At 39.6% G+C, this 19,135-nt stretch overlaps 2 protein-coding genes across 2 annotated transcripts in view; both read left to right on the top strand.

The window, feature by feature from the left end:
* Positions 1–19,135, top strand: part of KLHL3 (kelch like family member 3) — a 256,443-nt gene that overhangs the window by 27,955 nt on the left and 209,353 nt on the right. The window lies entirely within an intron of this gene.
* Positions 15,293–18,209, top strand: HNRNPA0 (heterogeneous nuclear ribonucleoprotein A0). Its single transcript, XM_072629841.1, has one exon. It carries the CDS (start codon positions 15,601–15,603, stop codon positions 16,513–16,515), a length of 915 nt encoding a protein of 304 aa, XP_072485942.1. The 5' UTR covers positions 15,293–15,600; the 3' UTR covers positions 16,516–18,209.

Consider the following 19,135-nt stretch of genomic DNA (forward strand, 5'->3'; position numbering starts at 1 on the left):
GATCTCCATCTCTAATAATCTGTGATTACACAACAAATTTGAAATGAAAGCTTTCTATCCAACAATTTTATTTGAATGAGTAAGCTGAACCAAGAGCTCCAAAATCTCAGCAGATAAAGTAGATATAATGGACTAATATATCTTGGCAAAACTTATGAATACTGAGGGGAGATTATTGCTTTATTACAGCAAGATTTATTGTGGAATTCAAAATACTGGGTTTGAGAGATTTGATTGACAGTTGGATGCAATTAATTATCAATGCTATTTTGAACTAAAACCTCAAACTAAATGTTATTTTAAAAGATCACATGAAAAATCTGAAGTGATCATATGTAATTTGAACCCTTTGAAAGCAACTTTACTGGAATTATTAAGTGACAATCTAAAAGACATTCATATAAATACAGAGTAGTATATATATTATTTTAACAACTAGGAAACGGACCAATCTTTAGGGAAACTATTTGTAACTTAGACCATCACTTAACATAAAATCAAGTGAAAAATATCCATTCATTCACAGGATCATAGAGGGAAGGGATTTTAGAAGTCATCAAGTCCAATGCCATCACACCTAGTTGTGACTGATGAAGAGGAAAAAAGTAATAGTAGAAGCAGAAAGGTTCTTGTTCCCCCTCCCTCTAGTTATATTAGAGGATTAAACTGGAAGTTGGAAAGAACAATTATCAGATGGGGTAAAAAAAGTGACTTTGATATATATTTGGCACTTACTTTAAGGACATCAAATATATTAATATTTAATAAGATGGAGGAATGAACTTACTAGAAGAAATTTTTCTTGATTATCTGAATAAATAGTAATATATTTATCAGACTAACCTTGGGAACTGGGTCACTAAAGAATGATCTGTCAATAAATATAATAGTAAATAAAACAGGCCACTATTGGTTTATATACTATAATAAGAATAATCAAGTCACATCCAAATTATGAGGAAAGTAAAAGCAAAATACAGTCTTCTGATCACTGAACCTTGAATTTATATAAAGCATGCGCACAAAATTGGCAAAATTTCAATTCCGTCTTTAAGGAAGAACTTTCTATTTATTAGAAGCACAGAAAAGCAGAACAGACTACTCTTGAGTTAATGGGATCCTTGTTACTGGAGATATTCAAGCAGGGGCTAGATATTATCTTTAGATGGGGATTGGACTAGATGGGTGACCTTTAAGAAGATGTAGTTCTTGAACTAGATAGGAAGCTCCTTCGGTATGCTTTCAGGGCCACATGGGGATAGAGTATTGGATTCAGTCATTAAGACCTGGGTTTGAATGCCACTTCTGACATCTACTGGACAATGGTTCTTGAGCAAATCTCTGCCCCTCATTTTCTTCATCCTTAAAATGGAGAAATGAATAACTATCACACTTACTTGCCAGTTTGTTGTGAGGCTCAAGTGAGATCAGGCATGCGAAGAGCTTTGCAAACTTCAAAGTGCTATGGAAATGTAAGCTATTATTACTAGACCTTTAAACACCTGAACAATGCACTTAGAAAAATCTTTTTAAAAGATAGACACTACTATAAGAAGCAGAATGTGTGTTTTTCCTGGTTCTCTACCCCACCTGGGATGCTCTCCCTCCTCACCTCCTCCTCCTTGCTTCCTTCATGGCTCAAACCCCATCTACCTCAAGAAAGCTTTCCAGGACCATCCTCAACCTATCCCCATTTCCCCAGTTCTACTACTAATGCCTTCCTTTTGAGATTATTTTCCATTTATGTTGTATACATCTTGTGTGCCTATAATTATTTATATGTTGTCTCCTCCACTAGACTGTGAAGACAAAGGCCCAAATTTTGCCTTTCTTTGTATCCCTGGTGTTTGGCATAAAGCCAGACATATGTTAAGCACTTAAAAGTTTCTTGCAGGTAATGCTAATGTTGCTGTGGCTGCTTCTGATAATTTCAAGTTAGGTGAACAAATATGTAATGAAAAAACTTTCCAGAAGTTCTTTAGTTAGCTCTTCCTAACATGAAAGAAAAGGAGCAAACAGATAGGACCAAAGAGGTATAGTGCAAATCTGATATACAGCAACTGGTCTCATGCAATTAATATCTTCCTTATTTTTTATATGCAATGGCTAATGAGATTGAAATACATTCAGAAATAATAATTATCATTTGCAATTGCATCGTATTTTATTGTTTATAAAGCATAGCACCCACATAATTTCCTTTAAGATATACACAGCATAAGTATTATCCCCATTTTTTAATAGATGAGAAAACTGAGGCTTAGAAGCAGAGCTGGAACTAGCCTCTGTCTTCTGATACCAAATCCAGTGCTCTTGACACTCTTAATATACAGTTCATAGGGACTGAGAGGAATCTAATAATTCTTCACATTGTAGATTTTAAATACTGCAGCATCAGTAATTGAAGATGTCTTTGTGTGTGAAATCAGGGTCCAAAGGACTATTGGGCTGTCAGTCTAATTGATTGACTTGATAAGCACTTACTTGACATCTGCTTTGTGTGCAGCCCTGTGCTAGTATCTGTCAAGCATAGAGACTGTATAAGATATGATCTTGAAGAAACTTAAAATCTAATTAGTGAAACAAGATCCCCACACAGGGGACACTGAATAAGAATGTAAAAATGTGTATAAGAGGGTGCATATTGTGATAATATGAGAGGACACCTGTGCATGCCATTTAGAGGTAATTTGGTGTTGCAAAAGAGCATTGAACTAAGAGTTCAAGAGATTGAGGCCTGATTCTGCCATTAACTGACTCCTCTTTCTGCTTCAGTCTTCATATCCAGTAAGCAGCCAAGTCTTGTCTATTTTTCTTTTAAATGCTTCTCCTGTGTCCCTTTTTTCTCTTTTCCTTTCTCTAAATGATTTATTTTACAACCTTATATCTTCTTTTCCTCCCATTGCTCATGAATTTTAAAAGAATAAATTTTAACTTTAACTTTAATTTAGTTTAATTTAATTTAAATGTATTTTAAAAGATAACTCATAATAAATATGCATACTCCAGCAAAACAAATTCTCCCATTGACCATATCTAAAACTATAGGTCTCACTCTGCTTTTTCAGTCCATCAACTCTCTGGCAGAAGGTGGGTGGGTTATTTCATCTTTAGTCCTCTGAACTCATAGTTTTGCATAGCATTGATTAGAGATCTAAAGTATAAAGCTGTTTTTCTCTAAAATGATGTCATTGTATAAATTGTTTTTCTAGTTTTGCTCTCCTCACTCTGTTCATAGGTCTTCCCAGTTTCCTCTGAAACTGTCCATTTCATAATTTCTTATGGCATAATAATATTTCAGTATATTCCTATATCAAAATTTGTTTACCCATTTTCCAGTAGGAGGGCATCTTTATTTTTTATCTGGGTTTGTTTGTTTTTGGCTACTACAAAAAGAACTACTATAACTTTTTTTTTACACATAGGTCTTTCCTGTCTTTCTTTGATTTTTAGGGGCTACAGGCCTAGTAGTGGTATTATTAGGTCAAAAAGTATGCTCACTTCAGTAACCTTTGGGACACAATTCCAAATATTTTCTAGACTAGATGGATCAATTCCTGGTTCCACCAATTAGTGTACCTGTTTTTTCCCTCCATGGCTCCTCTAACATTATCATTTTCCTCTTTTATTGTAATATTTACCAGTCTGATGAGTATGAGGTAGAATCTCAGTGATGCTTTAAATTGCATTTTCTAGTCATTAGTGATTTAGTAAGTTATATTTCTTGCTTTGAAAATTGTCTCTTCATATTGGGTAATGGCTCTTAGTCTTATAAATTTGGATCAGATCCTCATGTATCTTGCATATGAGTCTTTCATCAGAGAAACTAATTGCAAAGACCCCCCCCATTTGTTTTTCTTCTAATTTTAATTGTATTAGATTTGTTTAAACTTTAAAATTTTATACAGTCAAAATTGTTCATATTATCCTCTGTGACCCTCTCTGTCTTTTATTTAGTCATGAACTCTCCTCCATCCAGAGATCTAAAAAGATATTTCTATTTTGCTGCTCTAATTTGCTTGTGATATCACCTTTTAAATCTGGGTTATATATCTATATGGAGTTTATCTTGGTATATATTATAAGTTGTTGGTCTCTACCTAATTTCTGCCAAACTGCTTCCAGTTTTTCCAGAAATATTTGTCACATGAGTTTTTCCTGTAGTAACTGAGGTCTTTTGGTTCATTGAACCTCTGCTACTGTTGTCACTTCTGAATGTTGTATACTTAATACGACCTAGAAATTGGCCTATCAGGCACTGATGGATCCCACTCTTTTTTTTCATTATTACCCTTGAAATTCTTGAATTTTTATTCCTTCAAACAAATTATTTTTTTATTTTTCCTAGTTCTGTATAAGAATCCTTTGGTAGTATTTATTAATATGATGTTGAATAAATGAATTAATTTAGGAAGCATGATTTTTATTATATTGGCTCAATTTGCCCATGAGCAATTAACATTTTCTCTAATTATTTAGGTCTTTACTTCTGGAAAAGTGTTTTATATTTGGATTCATATAATTTCTGGATCCATCTTAGTACATATACTCCCAAATATCTCATACTTTGTGTAGTTATCTTGAATGGAATTTTTCTTTCTAGCTCTTCCCTATGGGTTTTTGGGGGTTTTTTTTGGTAATATACAAGAATGTTGATGATTTATATGGATTCATTTTATGTCTTTCAACTTTGCCAAATTTATTGTTCCAATTAATTTTTGGTTACCTCTTTAGGGTTCTCTCAGTAAAACATCATATCATCTTAAAAAAACATTTTTTTTATTTTTGCATTGTGATTCTTTGATTTCTCTTTCTTGCCTTATTGCTACAGCTAGTACTTCTAGCACTATGTTAAAAAGTAGTGGTGATAACAAATGAATATGCTTTACCCTGATCTTATTGGAAAGGCCTCTAACTTTTCACCTTTATATATAATGCTTGCTTTTGGTTTTAATTAGTTATTATTTACTATATTAGGGAAAGTTTCATTTATTCCTATGCTGTCTAGAGTTTTGTTTTTTGTTTTTTAGCAGAACCAGGTGGTGGATATTGTTCAAAACCTTTCCAGCATCTATTTATATAATCATGTGTTTGCTTCTTACTATTTGTTATTAGCACAACATATATTTTTTCTTTAATTGAGCCAATCCTGTATTCCTGGTATAAATCCAACTTGGTAATAGTGCATAGTACTCTTTCTAATATATTAGCATTGTATCTTTGTTAAGATTTTATTTAAAATGTTTGCCTCAATGTCTATTAAGGATATTAGTTTATAGATTTCTTTCTGCTTTATGTTTTTCCCTGGTTTAGGTATCAAGACTATATGTATATCAAAGAAAGAGATTAGGAGGGTACCTCCTTTTGCTAAAATTGCAAACACTTTATGTAGTATTAGAATTAATTTTTTGAATATTTGATAGAATTCATTTGTAAATCCATCAGTTCCAGGAGTTTTTTCTTTGGGAGTTCATTTATGGCTTGTCCAAATTTTTTTTTCTAATACTGTGTTATTTAAATAGTCTATATTTTCTTGTACTAATCTAGATATTTTGTATTTTTATAATTATTCATTCATTTCCTCTAGGATAATGGTTTTTAGTATATAATTGGGCAGAATAATTTCCCTTTATTTCTTTCTTCAGAAAGAAATTTCAGAATTACTGTGAATTCTTCCCCTCTTTTAAAAAAAAATTAGATCAACAAATTATGGATTTTATTGATTTCCCCCCCAAAATAGATTCTTTATTTATTGATCTTTTTTTTTTTCCTTTCAACTAATTTCTATTATGTTGCTTAGTTGGAGGGATTGATTTTTTGTTGCTCAAGTTTAACTGTGTGCCTATTTTATTGATTTGTTTTTTCATTCTTTGGTTGATGAAAATGTTTAGAGATATAAATTTTTCCCTGAGAACTGCTTCAGCTGTATCCTATAAGTTTCAGTCTTTTCTCATTATTATACTTTCTTCGATGAAATTTTATATTTTTTCATAACTTGTTCTTTGATTCATTAAATTTTATTCTTTAAAAAAGGCCTCTTTAAGGGCTCTTTATAGAATATAATCTTTACTATATTGTGATTTTTTAAATGATGCATCTAATATTTATGGTTTTTTACATTTTTACTGAGATCTTCCTACCCCAATAGTTCAGTTTTTGCTAAAGTGTCATGTATAGATGTATGTAAATTGCTTTCTATTTTCATTTAATAATCACCAGAGATCTATTATCTCTCATTTTGTTAAAGGTCTGTTTTGATCCTTTTCTTCTTTCTTCTTTATCTTTTGGTTAGATTTGTCTAGATCTGAAGGGGGTTCATTAAGTTCCTCCACTATTATAGTTTTATTATCTACTTCTCCTCTCCAATTTGATTAACCTTCCCATTAAATACGTAGATGCTATGCAGTTGCATGTATATATGTTAAGTACTGATGTTTATTAGTTGCCTACGGTGCCTTTAAGCATAATGTGTATTTCTTGTTTATCTTTTTATCATGTCTATATTAACTGTAGCCCTGTCTGAAATCACAATTGCTACCTCTGCTTTTTGAGTTCAGCTAAAACACAATAAATTTGCTTTAGCCCCTCACTTAAATTCTACATGAATCTTTTTTTTTTTATTTAACTTTTAACATTTATTTTCACAAAATTTTGGGTTACAAATTTTCTCCCCTTTTATCCCCTCCCCCCCAAACCCAAGCATTGTAATTGCCCCTGTAACCAATCTGCTCTCTCTGCTATCCTCCCTCTCTGCCCTTGTCTCCGTCTTCTCTTTTGTCCTGTAGGGCCAGATAGCTTTCTTTACCCCTTAACCTGTATTTCTTATTTCCTAGTGGTAAGAACATTACAGTTGATCCTAACACTTTGAGTTCCAACTTCTTTAGCTCCCTCCCTCTCCACCCCTTCCCTTTGGAAGGCAAGCAATTCAATATAGGCCAAATCTGTGAAGTTTTGCAAATGATTTCCATAATAGTTGTGTTGTATAGGACTAACTATATTTCCCTCCATCCTATCCTGTCCCCCATTACTTCTATTCTCTTATGATCCTTTCCCTCCCCATGAGTGTCGACCTCGGATTGCATTCTTCTCCCCATGCCCTCCCCTTTATCATCCCCCCCACCCTGCTTGTGCCCTTGTCCCCCACTCTCCTGTATTGTGAGACAGGTTTTCCTATCAAAATGAGTGTGCATTTTATTCTTTCCTTTAGTGGAATGTGATGAGAGTAGACCTCATGTTTTTCTCTCGCCTCCCCTCTTTATCCCTCCACTAATGAGTCTTTTGCTTGCCTCTTTTATGAGAGATAATTTGCCCCATTCAATTTCTCCCTTTCTCCTCCCAATATTTCTCTCTCACTGCTTGATTTCATTTTTTTTTTTAAGATATGATCCCATCCTCTTCAATTCACTCTGTGCGCTCTGTCTCTATGTATGTGTGCATGTGTGCATGTGTGTGTGTGTAATCCCACCCAGTACCCAGATACTGAAATGTTTCAAGAGTTACAAATATTGTCTTTCCATGTAGGAATGTAAACAGTTCAACTTTAGTAAGTCCCTTATGACTTCTCTTTGCTGTTCACCTTTTCATGGTTCTCTTCATTCTTGTGTTTGAAAGTCAAATTTTCTTTTCAGCTCTGGTCTTTTCATCAAGAAAATTTGAAAATCCTATATTTCATTGAAAGACCATTTTTTCTCCTGAAGTATTATACTCAGTTTTGCTGGGTAGGTGATTCTTGGTTTTAGTCCTAGTTCCTTTGACTTCTGGAATATCCTATTCCATTCCCTTTGATCCCTTAATGTAGAGGCTGCTAGATCTTGTGTTATCTTGATTGTATTTCCACAATACTTGAATTGTTTCTTTCTAGCTGCTTGCAATATTTTCTCTTTCACCTGGGAATTCTGGAACTTGGCCACAATGTTCCTAGGAGTTTCTTTTTTTGGATCTCTTTCATGCGGTGTTCTGTGGATTCCTTGAATATTTATTTTGCCCTCTGGTTCTAGAATCTCAGGGCAGTTTTCCTTGATAATTTCATGGAAGATGATGTCTAGGCTCTTCTTTTGATCATGGTTTTCAGGTAGTCCCAAAATTTTTACATTGTCTCTCCTGAATCTATTTTCCAGGTCAGTTGTTTTTCCAATGAGATATTTCACATTATCTTCCATTTTTCCAATCTTCTCGCTATGTTCTGTGATATCTTGCTTTCTCACAAAGTCCTTAGCATCCATCTGTGCCATTCTAGTTTTGAAAGAACTATTTTCTTCAGTGAGCTTTTGAATCTCCTTTTCCATTTGGCTAATTCTGCTTTTGAAAGCATTCTTCTCCTCATTGGCTTTTTGAACCTCTTTTGCCAATTGAGTTAGGCTAGTTTTCAAGGTGTTAATTTCTTCAACATTTTTTTGGTTCTCCTTTAGCAGGGAGCTGATCTGCTTTTCATGCTTTTCTTTCATCCCTCTCATTTCTCTTCCCAGTTTTTCCTCCACCTCTCTAACTTGATTTTCAAAATTCTTTTTGAGCTCTTCCATGGCCTGAGCCCATTGGGTGGGCTGGGACACAGAAGCCTTGATTTCTGTGTCTTTGCCTGATGGTAAGCATTGTTCTTCCTCATCAGAAAGGAAGGGAGGAAATGTCTGGTCTCCAAGAAAGTAGCCTTCAATAGTTTTATTTCTTTTCCCTTTTCTGGGCATTCTCCCCAGCCAGTGACTTGACCTCTGAATATTCTCCTCACACCCACCTCACCCCCTGGTCCTCCCAGCCAGCGTTTGGGGACTGAGATTCAAATGCTGCTTTCCGCCTTAGGGCTTTTGGTGGGGGCAGGGCTGCTACTCAGTGTGAGATTAAGTTCAGGTGGTCAGGTCAGGGCAGGGCAGCCTCTCAGGCTCAGTTCCTTCAGGGGGTTTATGCACAGACCTTCCACAATGGATCCAGGCTCCCGCCCACTTGGGGAGCCCCTGTCTGCAGCCGCCTCTCAGCTTCTACCTCCCAGGGGGACCTGAATCATGAGGGCACCCCACTCCCCTCTCGACCCACCAAAGAGATTCTCTCACCGACCCCTGTCACCTGTGGGTGGAGGGACTTGTGCGGCTGCTGGAGATCCCGTCCCTGAAGCCTGCTCGGGTCTGTTTCTCTTGGTGCTGTGGCCGCAGCAGGTCTGGGCTGGGCTGGGCTCCGTGTCTGCAGTGCGACGGACCTTTTGTGAGAGGTTTGCAGGTCCCTCTGTGGGTGGAGGGACCCGCATGGCCGCTGGAGATCCAGTCCCTGAAGCCCGCTCGGATCTTTTCCTCTCGGTGCCACGGCCACTGCAGGGCTGCCCTCTGCTCCCAGTCCCAGCGCCCAGTCTGCAGCACGAAGGACCTCTACATGAATCTTGATAGTAAAAATGTATTTCTTGTAAACAGTATATTGTTGGATTCTGCTTCCTAATCCTTCCTGCTATCCTATTCTGTTTTATGGTTGAGTTCATCCCATTTATATTCACAGTCATGAATGTTAATTGTATAGTCCCTTCCATCCTATCCTTTATACTTTTTCTTCTCTTTGCTCCTACCCTCCATCATGTTACAAATAAGAAGGTGGCAAAAGAAACCTGACACATTGATCTACAAATTATCTGTTTCCTCTTTTATAGCTCTTTTCTTTCCATTATCCTACCTTTGATCACAGGATTTTACTCTTTCTTGTTTATCTTTGAATTCATTCATCATACTCCTCTTTCTAGCATTCAAGTTTTTTCTTACCTTCCTGCTCTTCCTCTTAAATTTCCTTTACTCTTCCTTGTCACCTCCTATTTCCCTTTTGAGATTAATGTATTTCTATACTGAGACCTTTATCAGTGACAATCTATATTTAATTATGTTCAATCTTTTATATGATTCATATGAAAGTAAGGTTCATGGGATGTACACTCCTCCCACCCCTTCCTCTTTTATTATATACTCATCATTTTATGTACTTCTATTAGATGATGTTGATTTTCCTTCCCTTCCTCCTCTTTTCTTCTTAGTATAGTTCTGTCACTCCCATTCTTGTCTTCACCTAAGATAATTAAAACAGAACAAAACCTCCCACAAGCCCTTTGTCATATTTACTTTTATCTAAGACCCTTAAAGATAATATGGTTCAGAGAAGACTTTTGTTTCTTATCTCCTGTTAGCTTGCAAACCATTTGTCCTCACCTATTTTCTTCTAATTGAAAAAAATCTATGTACCTTTCTATGTTTCTCTTGGCTTCTGCAATGCCATTTCAAAATATCTGCTTAGCACTGTCATTTTTATCAAAAATGCTTTTTCATTAAAGATCTACTTTCCCCCCGTATGTTAGTTTTTCAAGATAGGTTATTCTTAGTGGTAAGCCTTTATGTTACTCCTTCTAAAATATCATATTTTAAATTTTCCTCTTCTTTATAGTGGTATCTAACAAGTCTTTTGTGATATTTACTGTGGCTCCTTGGTACTTGAACTCCTACTTTTTAACTGCTTGCCACATTTTTTTTAGCTCCAAAGCTCTGAATTTTGGCTATGCCATTCCTTGGAATTTCTATTTTTAGGTTTCAGGAAATCAGTTGAAATTCTTTCTATTTTATCTTTGCACTGTGGTTCTAAGAGTTTTGAGTCATTTTCAGTTCAACTTTTCTTGAAATGTGGCAACCAGGCTTGCTTTTTAAAGTCAATCTGTCTAATTTATTTATTTGCCTGCTTATTTACTTATTTGTTCATTCATTCATTGGTCAACTGATTTATGGTCATGATTTTCAGGTAGTCCAATAATTCTTAAATTATCTTTCTTTGCAGCTAGTTGGTGCAGTGGATGGAGCAGCAGTGCAGGAGTCAGGAGGACCTGAGTTCAAATCTCACCTCAGACACTTGACACTCACTAGCTATGTGACCTTGGGCAAGTCACTTAACCCCAATTGCCTCATCCTGGGTCATCTTCAGACATCCTGATGAATATCTAGTCACTGGATTCAGATGGCTCTGGAGGAGACGTGAGGCTGGTGACCTGCACAGCCCTCTCTCACTCAAAACAAAGTCAAGTGCTAGTCATGTCATCATTTCTCTGATGGCATGGTCTTCTTTCACAATGAAGGATGAACACAACAAATTATCCTTTTTTGATCTATTTTCTTCCTCAGTTTTTTTAATGTATATTTTGTTATACCACACATTACATTTTCTTCAATTTTTTCGATCTTTTGATTTTCAGTATTTTTTGTTGTTCATTAAGTCACTGTTTTCTGTTAGAGCTATTCTAATTTTCAAGGCCTTCAGTTCTTAGATCAGATTTTCTACCATCTGTTCTGAAGCAGCTCTGCCATTCTTTCTGACAAGGTTTAGGGGTGCTGGGGTCCCAAAATACCAACACGCCAAGTCCTGCTTGAATGAATTTGACTCAAATCTTAAAGCCAAAGAAAAACAAAATTTATTAAAGATTTGCCAAATTGGGTTGACTCTTAAGGAGCCTAAGCATTTGTAACGCTTGTATTCACAAGCAGGCCAATAGAATCTCAGCTAGACAGGGTCTGAACTGGATTGAATCTGAGCACCTTCATGGAGGCAAGATGGAACTTAAATACAGAAATGACTGTAGGAGGGATCTGGGGGTGGTCTGGTAGTCTAGGATGATGGGAGGAGGGGTTTAGGGAGGGTCTTGAGGAGAAGTCCAAGGAGGGAATGACCAGTCAAGGGTTGGAAACAGCTGGAGGCAATCAGGAGATATCAGACAATGGAGGGCTTGAGTCCGAAGCAGGTGGGAAAATCCAGAGATCTTGATATGGGAATGAATACCAATCTTGATGGGAGTGGTCAGAAGCCTGGGGAATGGGGTTTTGATGAATAAAGGGTGGGGGGTGCAACAGAGATCTGACCACAGTGATACTCAAAAGCCCATGGGTTTCCTGAGACTGCTGGAACAAATGGGAAGATTCAAGGAGAACTCAAGGAGGCTCCCAGAGTCTGAACGCCATCATTCTTCCCTAGTTATTTCATTTTGTAACTCTTGCTTAATTTCTACCTGGTACTCTTGTAATCCTTGAGCCAGGGCATTTTTTTCTCTGAATCTTTACTTGGACTTACTGTAGGCTCACTTTCTCAGGATTTACCTCCTGGGAATCTCTCAATCCAAGTTATTTCTTCATAGTATTTAGTGTTTTCCTTGGTTTACTCCTCTTAGCAGCTTTAAGTTGCTATAGGTCTGTGCTAGGGACAAGTTTAAACTTCTGAATTCATGATTGGCAAGGGAGGTCCCTGACTTTATCTGAGAGTGGCAGCTGAATAAAAACCCTCCTTCCAGGGACTCTAGGGTACTCCAGTGTTAGGCTGTACTTAGACCTTCCTCTTTGCATAGGGTTCCAGAACATCCTCCTTCATTAAATTCTGCATGAGGTACATTGTCCCTGCTGCTGGATTAGGGGCTACTTTTCTTTTCTTTGACTGAGCTTTCTTCAGGAGCTCTCTTTTATCATATTTTAAATGTTTTATCAGACTGTCCAGAAATAACCCCAAAGCAACCAAGTAAAAACTCCTATTCTGCCTGAAGCCCTTTCCCAGTGCCACTGAATCTTTGCCTCCTCCTTCCACTGGACTTCAGGGCTGCTGAGCTCTGCTGGGAGCCCTTCTACAGGTACCCCAGACATGGTTTAGGTGTTTTCCACCTACCCTGGCTTTTCTACTTCAGGATTTCTGTAGGATTTGTGTGGAGGAATCCAAATAGGTGATTCTCTTTACTATTTTTTTTAAGCTAGTTTATTTTAAAGTTTTACTAGGATTTGTGGAGGATCTGAGCTCTTCTAGGTTCTGGCATACTGCCATCTTTCCCTTCCTTTCAATTTTCATCATCTTACCTCCTAGACTATTTTAATAGTTTCCCAATATCTTTCCCCAGGATGAGTCCATCTCCACTTGAATCTGTCTAGTACTTGTGAGCATATTAATGTTGACAAAGAAATACCTTTATTCTGCCACTCTCCTGCTTAAAAATCTTTAAATGACTTTATGCCAGTGAATAAATTCTGTTCTCATTTGTGTGGCATTTAAGACTTTCAACAATCTGTCTTCGACCTTCTTTATACTCATAGGAAATACAATCCAGCCAGGTTTATTTTTCCACTATCTCCTGAATATTTTCAGGAAAGAACTCTGGATTTGTTGTTGGAGACTCTGGGTTTGAATCTTGGCCTACTGCTTCCTGGCTGTTTAATGGGCAAATCACTTAACTTTTCTGGGCCTCAGTTTTTTATAATGAGAAGGTTGGATAAGATGATTTCTAACGTCTCTTCCTTCATCTAAATCTGTGGTCCTATCATCCTTTCAAAGTTTGATTTTTTTTTTTGGTCTATTTTACTTTCTTGGAAATCCCTCTCTTTAAGGCCCAGCTCAAGTACATCATTTATGAAGCCTTCCTGATACAGTATGTCTTAAAATATTAGTTTAAACATTTATGAAAAAAATTAAGCATACTCTTTCCTCAGTTTCAATCTCATGACTGTGTGTTACACTTCTTTTATAGACTCCACAAGGCTTCAAATACAATAATATTCAATAAATACTTGAGAGTAGGGATGGTTGTATTCTTTGTACTTGTACTCCACATGCCTAACTTAATGGACTACTAATAAATACTTGTTGATTTATTGACTGAATCTCTGGGTTGCTGGAGAAATATCTTTTTTATGGTACATTTTCTTGTCTTTCAAATTTGATGATCTGTTAGGTTAAATTTGAAAAGGAATGAAAAATTCTGGTTCAATCAGAGGAATCTAATCTTTGACATAATTTTATCAGACTGTCCAGAAAGAACCCCAAAGGAACCAAGTAAAAACTCCTACTCTTTTCTGGACAACATATCTTGTCTTGGCTCCTTACTTCTCTGTTGAATTTGTTGTGTGTAATTTGCTTTTTCTGATAAGATCTTGTACGACTCAATGCCTTTGAAAGAGCCAAGCCTGAGGAGTGACACAAATTCAGATTTTCCTTTCTGAGGCAGGGATAAGTCATAATGTCATTTTTGATAACCCTCCAGAGAGATGAATTTTGATCCCAGTGTGTCCAGAGCTAGTCTTGATCTTGTCAATGAAAAGTAATCATTTTTCTATCTGATCCCGTAACACTTCAAACTCTTATCACTTAACATATCTAATTTTACTAGAATTATATTCATCTCCATTTACCTCTATATTGTCCCCTTTGTCTGAGCCCAGGTCTTGATTTAGTCCACAAAACCTTGGTTTTACATTGTATTTTTATCATTTACAAGTGCTTTTTAGACATCGTCTCTTTTCAGTCTTACAACAGCCCTATGAAGTAGCTGATACATTGTAACAAGAGGAAACAGACTCCACGAGGGAAAGCGGGACTTTGTGCGGGCTCTTCACTTCTGCGGCTGGAATGGGGGCCCACACCGACAAAACGGAGAGGACAAGGCGGGGAGGCCTCATTTTAATTTGTTACTCTTTATTTCGTACATAGGTTCCTAATACTTTTCTTGAGTGGGCCTAGCCTGACTGTGAACTCAGCACAGTGAAGGGTACACAGTAGGCGCTCGATAAAGTGCTTCTTCAGTGAATGGAGGAAATGGACGTGAGGAGTCTGGGAGAGCGTCAGTTAGAACAAGGGCGCCCAGGCGCAGAAGAGAACGGTAGGGAGACACCGTTCTCCCCCCAACCCCCAACAGTCAAGTTTTCAAAAAAGCCCGCCTGAGGTGCCACGCGCCGCAATCCGTTGGGAGCGGTATCGAGAGCGCGCACTCCAGCCCCTGGGAAGCGCGCCCACCCCGCAAGCCTTTCCAGTCAGGGAAGCGGAGTCGTCCTCAGCAAAGCGGGAGGGAGGGGGAGCGAGGGAAGAGGTAGGAGCGCGCGCACCACGGTGCGCGCCCACTCCGCGGCCTTTGAAAAGAAAGGGGGAGGAAATGTTGCAGAGAAGAAGGCCAGCGATTGGCCGAGAGTGCACGTCCTTCAAGGAGGTGGTGCAAATGCTACCGGGACACACGGGAGCGAACGGCTGTGGAGGTGGGAGATAAGGGGGTCCCGGCGGCGCGCGGCGAGCGGTGATTGGCTCTTGGCTCGGCGCGTCGCAGCAACTGGGAGACCAGCGCGCTCCACGGGCTGAAGACTGGGGGCGGGGGTAAGAGGCCGGAAGAGAGCGCGAGGGCAAGGGCGGGTGTTGCGCTGTGGAGCGCGCGGAAGGTGGCGAGTAGTTGAGAGCCCCGCTGATTGGCTGACGTCTGGCGGGGCCGGTGAGCGTCGACAGTGACGCACGCCTCGGGGTGGGTGCGCGCGCGTCCAGCGGCCTCTTTGTGTGGTGCCCAGAAAGGGGAACGGAGGCGGCGGCTGAGGGAGCTAGCGGCGGCGGCGAAGGCCTTGGTTGGGTTTTTTTCTACCCCCCTCATCCTCGGCTCGCCCCCTGACCGGCTCCTTCTCCCCTCCCTCCCCCCCTTCCTTCCTCTTCCCTCCCCTTCCCCTCACGCGCCCCTTTCCCTTACCCCCTCCCCCGCGGGGGCCGGGCGGCGGTGACCGGGGGGACCGGCGGCCGAGTGAGGCCCGAGCGAAGCGAGCGGTAGGCGGCGGAGTAGTCGAGCGCTTCGTTGGCGAGGGGAAGGCCGAGGCTGCAGAGATGGAGAACTCTCAGTTGTGTAAGCTGTTTATCGGCGGCCTCAACGTGCAGACGAGTGAGTCGGGCCTGCGCGGCCACTTCGAGGCCTTCGGGACCCTGACGGACTGCGTGGTGGTGGTGAATCCCCAGACGAAGCGCTCCCGCTGTTTCGGCTTCGTGACCTACTCCAACGTGGAGGAAGCTGATGCCGCCATGGCCGCCTCGCCCCACGCTGTGGACGGCAACACGGTCGAGCTGAAGCGGGCCGTGTCCCGGGAGGACTCGGCCCGTCCCGGCGCCCACGCCAAGGTGAAGAAGCTGTTCGTGGGAGGCCTGAAAGGGGACGTGGCCGAGGGCGACCTGGTGGAGCACTTCTCCCAGTTCGGGGCGGTCGAGAAGGCGGAGATCATTGCCGACAAGCAGTCGGGCAAGAAACGTGGTTTCGGCTTCGTGTATTTCCAGAGCCACGACGCCGCCGACAAGGCCGCGGTGGTTAAGTTCCATCCCATCCAGGGCCACCGCGTGGAGGTGAAGAAGGCCGTGCCCAAGGAGGACATCCACCCCGGCGGCGGGGGCGGCGGCGGTTCCCGGCCCTCCCGGGGCGGCCGTGGCGGCAGAGGCCGCGGCGGCGGCCGAGACCAGAACGGGCTCTCGAAAGGCGGCGGCGGTTACAACAGCTACGGCGGCTACAGCGGCGGCGGCGGCGGCGGCTACAATGCCTACGGCGGCGGCGGGGCGTCCTACGGCGGCAGCGACTACGGCAACGGCTTCGGCGGCTTCGGCAGCTACAGCCAGCACCAGTCCTCGTACGGGCCCATGAAGAGCGGCGGCGGCGGCGGCGGCGGAGGGGGCAGCAGCTGGGGCGGCCGCAGTAACAGTGGACCTTACAGAGGTGGCTATGGCGGTGGGGGCGGCTACGGAGGCAGCTCCTTCTAGAAATTGAAGGAAAAGAAAGTTCCCGGGGGGTGGGGGAATGCTGTAGGGGCAGCTCCTTTTTAAAAGCCCCACCCGAAGTTCAACTCCCCAAAGTCCTTTTCCCCTCTCACCATTCTCCCTTTTGCCCTTGGGGGGGGACAGCTCCTTCTGCAGCCTCCCTTTGGGGGCTCTGATCTACTCGCCTGCCACCTTCTCTCTGTCTCCCCTTCTTATGAAAATGGACTTGGCCCCACATACACATTTTTGTGTTACAGTCATTGATGGACTCTATTTTTTTATTATTACTTGGACCTTGGTCGTTTTTATACTAGCAAAATGTCTTGTTTTGATTTGTGTTGTTTTGGTTTTTTTGTTTCGTTTTGTTTTTTGTTTTGTTTTGGTTTTTTTGGGGGGGGGTGTCTTGCTGATTCTGTAGCAAAACCTGGGAGGGGTCGGGGTGGGGGGAGTTTACTTTGTTGTAAGGACTTGATACCTGGCTACTGCGTTTTTCTATGAAACCTACTTGGATCCCATGACTGAAATTTGGAAGCATATGTACAAAAATCATTTTTACGTTTTATTTTTAATAAATCATTGTGTTTGACCGTAAATGTCTAACATTTTTTTCCTAGGATCCATTCCGTACGGTTTAAGGGATTTTAGTTTTGGAATATTTTTTTTCGTGTTAATTCTTAATTCTTGATGTGTACTTAGAGAAATTTTAAAAGGTCCTGGTGTTCTTATTTTCCTGTTGCCCTGCTAGTGGCTTTATTGGATTTTATTCCTTAAAGACAAAACTTTTGAAGTACTAATTGGTGGATGTGGCTTGTTTTTAAAAAAAAAAAAAAAGAAAGAAAAAACTTCACTTAAGTTACTGTTCATCCACCATCTTGTACTAAGTTGTTTGCTTGCCACCCTATGACATGGCTGGTCACTTTCTATGAATTTTTTGTCAACGTATGTACTGTGTAGTTCTGAAGAAATAGTTTTGTGTTAAGCATGTGTTTTCATTCATATAAATTGTTAAAAATTTCAGATGGCTTAGTTTCAGTCCTCTTATTGGTTTGGTTTGACTGTAATGACTCCTTACAAGCAAAGGTTATTATCAGAAATAATAACCTAAATGCATTTTTGTATTTTCTGAGCAGGTTAAACTTTTTTCCCCTTCCACTTACCTGAACTATTGTCCTCATTAAACCCCCTCCCCCATTAGTTCTTTGTAGCACCATCTACTGGCAGAATGGCAGTACCTCTGCAATACAATTTAATTAAAAATTGTTTGGTTTAAGTAAATTGCACTAGACTTGTATGTTTTGACATCAGAAATACCTGTGTAGACTCAGAAGTTACATGTCTTCCGTATAACTTAAAAGGCTTCACAGGAATATAGTGAACATAGTTGTCCATATCACTACAGCCCACACACTACATAAGAATTGAACATGTAAATTGCTATGCATAGCTTGGGCAATAGTCCTAAACGGCTATGAAAAATAGTGAGCCAGCTAAGTGTACCGGCAATTTAGGTGCAAGTTGTAAAGCAAAATATCTGTATTCTGCTTGATTAACAAATGTATATTTGTAGCCCTTTCACGCAATAGAATTCAAGTTGTTGTTTATAAAAAAAAACTGATAATGGGGACATTTGCCTTCCTGGATAGAAATAGAAAATAGCAACGTTTATGGATATTGCAAATAAAGAATTCAATTCTTTACATGCTTGAGTGAGATTATGTATGATCACATGGTGGGTGGGTTATAGATTATTTAGAGTATTTGATTTCTGGTTTACTAGTACACAAATTAACCATTTGGCATTTTGAGGGCATATAATCAGCCTAACATTAAAGCTATAAGAAGGGTCTAGGAGGTAGTTAGGTGAAAAAACAAAAACCAATTTAAGTGAACTTTAGCTCTTAAAACAGGTGTCGTTGAGTTTTAAATTCTGACAAAAACCTAAGACCAGGAAAAATTGAGATTTTTAAAATTAGTATTGAAGAAATATACTTATTACTCTTATTTAATAGAAGCTAGTTGCAGAAATTTATAAAGCATCATAGTATATACCACATGAACAAATAAAATTGGTTTCAGATGCTGTATTTTGTGCAGTAAGAAGCATTTACCTCATTTTGATCTATTTTCATAATTTAAGTTTTATATAATTTTTATTTTCGGTGTTTAAAAAGTTTTAAAGGAAATCTTCATGCAAACCATACCTTAATTTCTCAAGTTACAGTATTTCTGGGACGGGAACTCCCTTTTTTTCTGTAAAAAATAAGGAAAAATAGTTGACATCCTGAACAATCAAGCTATGGACTCAGTTTTAAGAGAGAAAATTACTGTCTCAAGTCTGGAGTTTCTCTGGCTTAGTTCTTGGAAGAATGGCCAGTTTCTAATGAGAAGTTGTAAATGCCCAGCCCCTTTTTTTGGGAAGGGAGGAGGAGGGAGTGGTGGGAGAGAAGAAGAAATCTTAAAAGCCAAGTCAGATTTTCTTTTTGTCCGGTGTGTTATCTATGTATTTTCTGAATGTGGTAATTTAAAGTGACTTGGCAAATTATAATTGTTAAATAGCATTTTAAAAATATACCTAGTGATAAGTCTGTTCTGTGGTAGACAACAGTTTACCTCTGACTTCTCC

This window comes from Notamacropus eugenii, chromosome 1 (assembly GCF_028372415.1).
Source record: "Notamacropus eugenii isolate mMacEug1 chromosome 1, mMacEug1.pri_v2, whole genome shotgun sequence".
NCBI lineage: Eukaryota > Metazoa > Chordata > Mammalia > Diprotodontia > Macropodidae > Notamacropus > Notamacropus eugenii.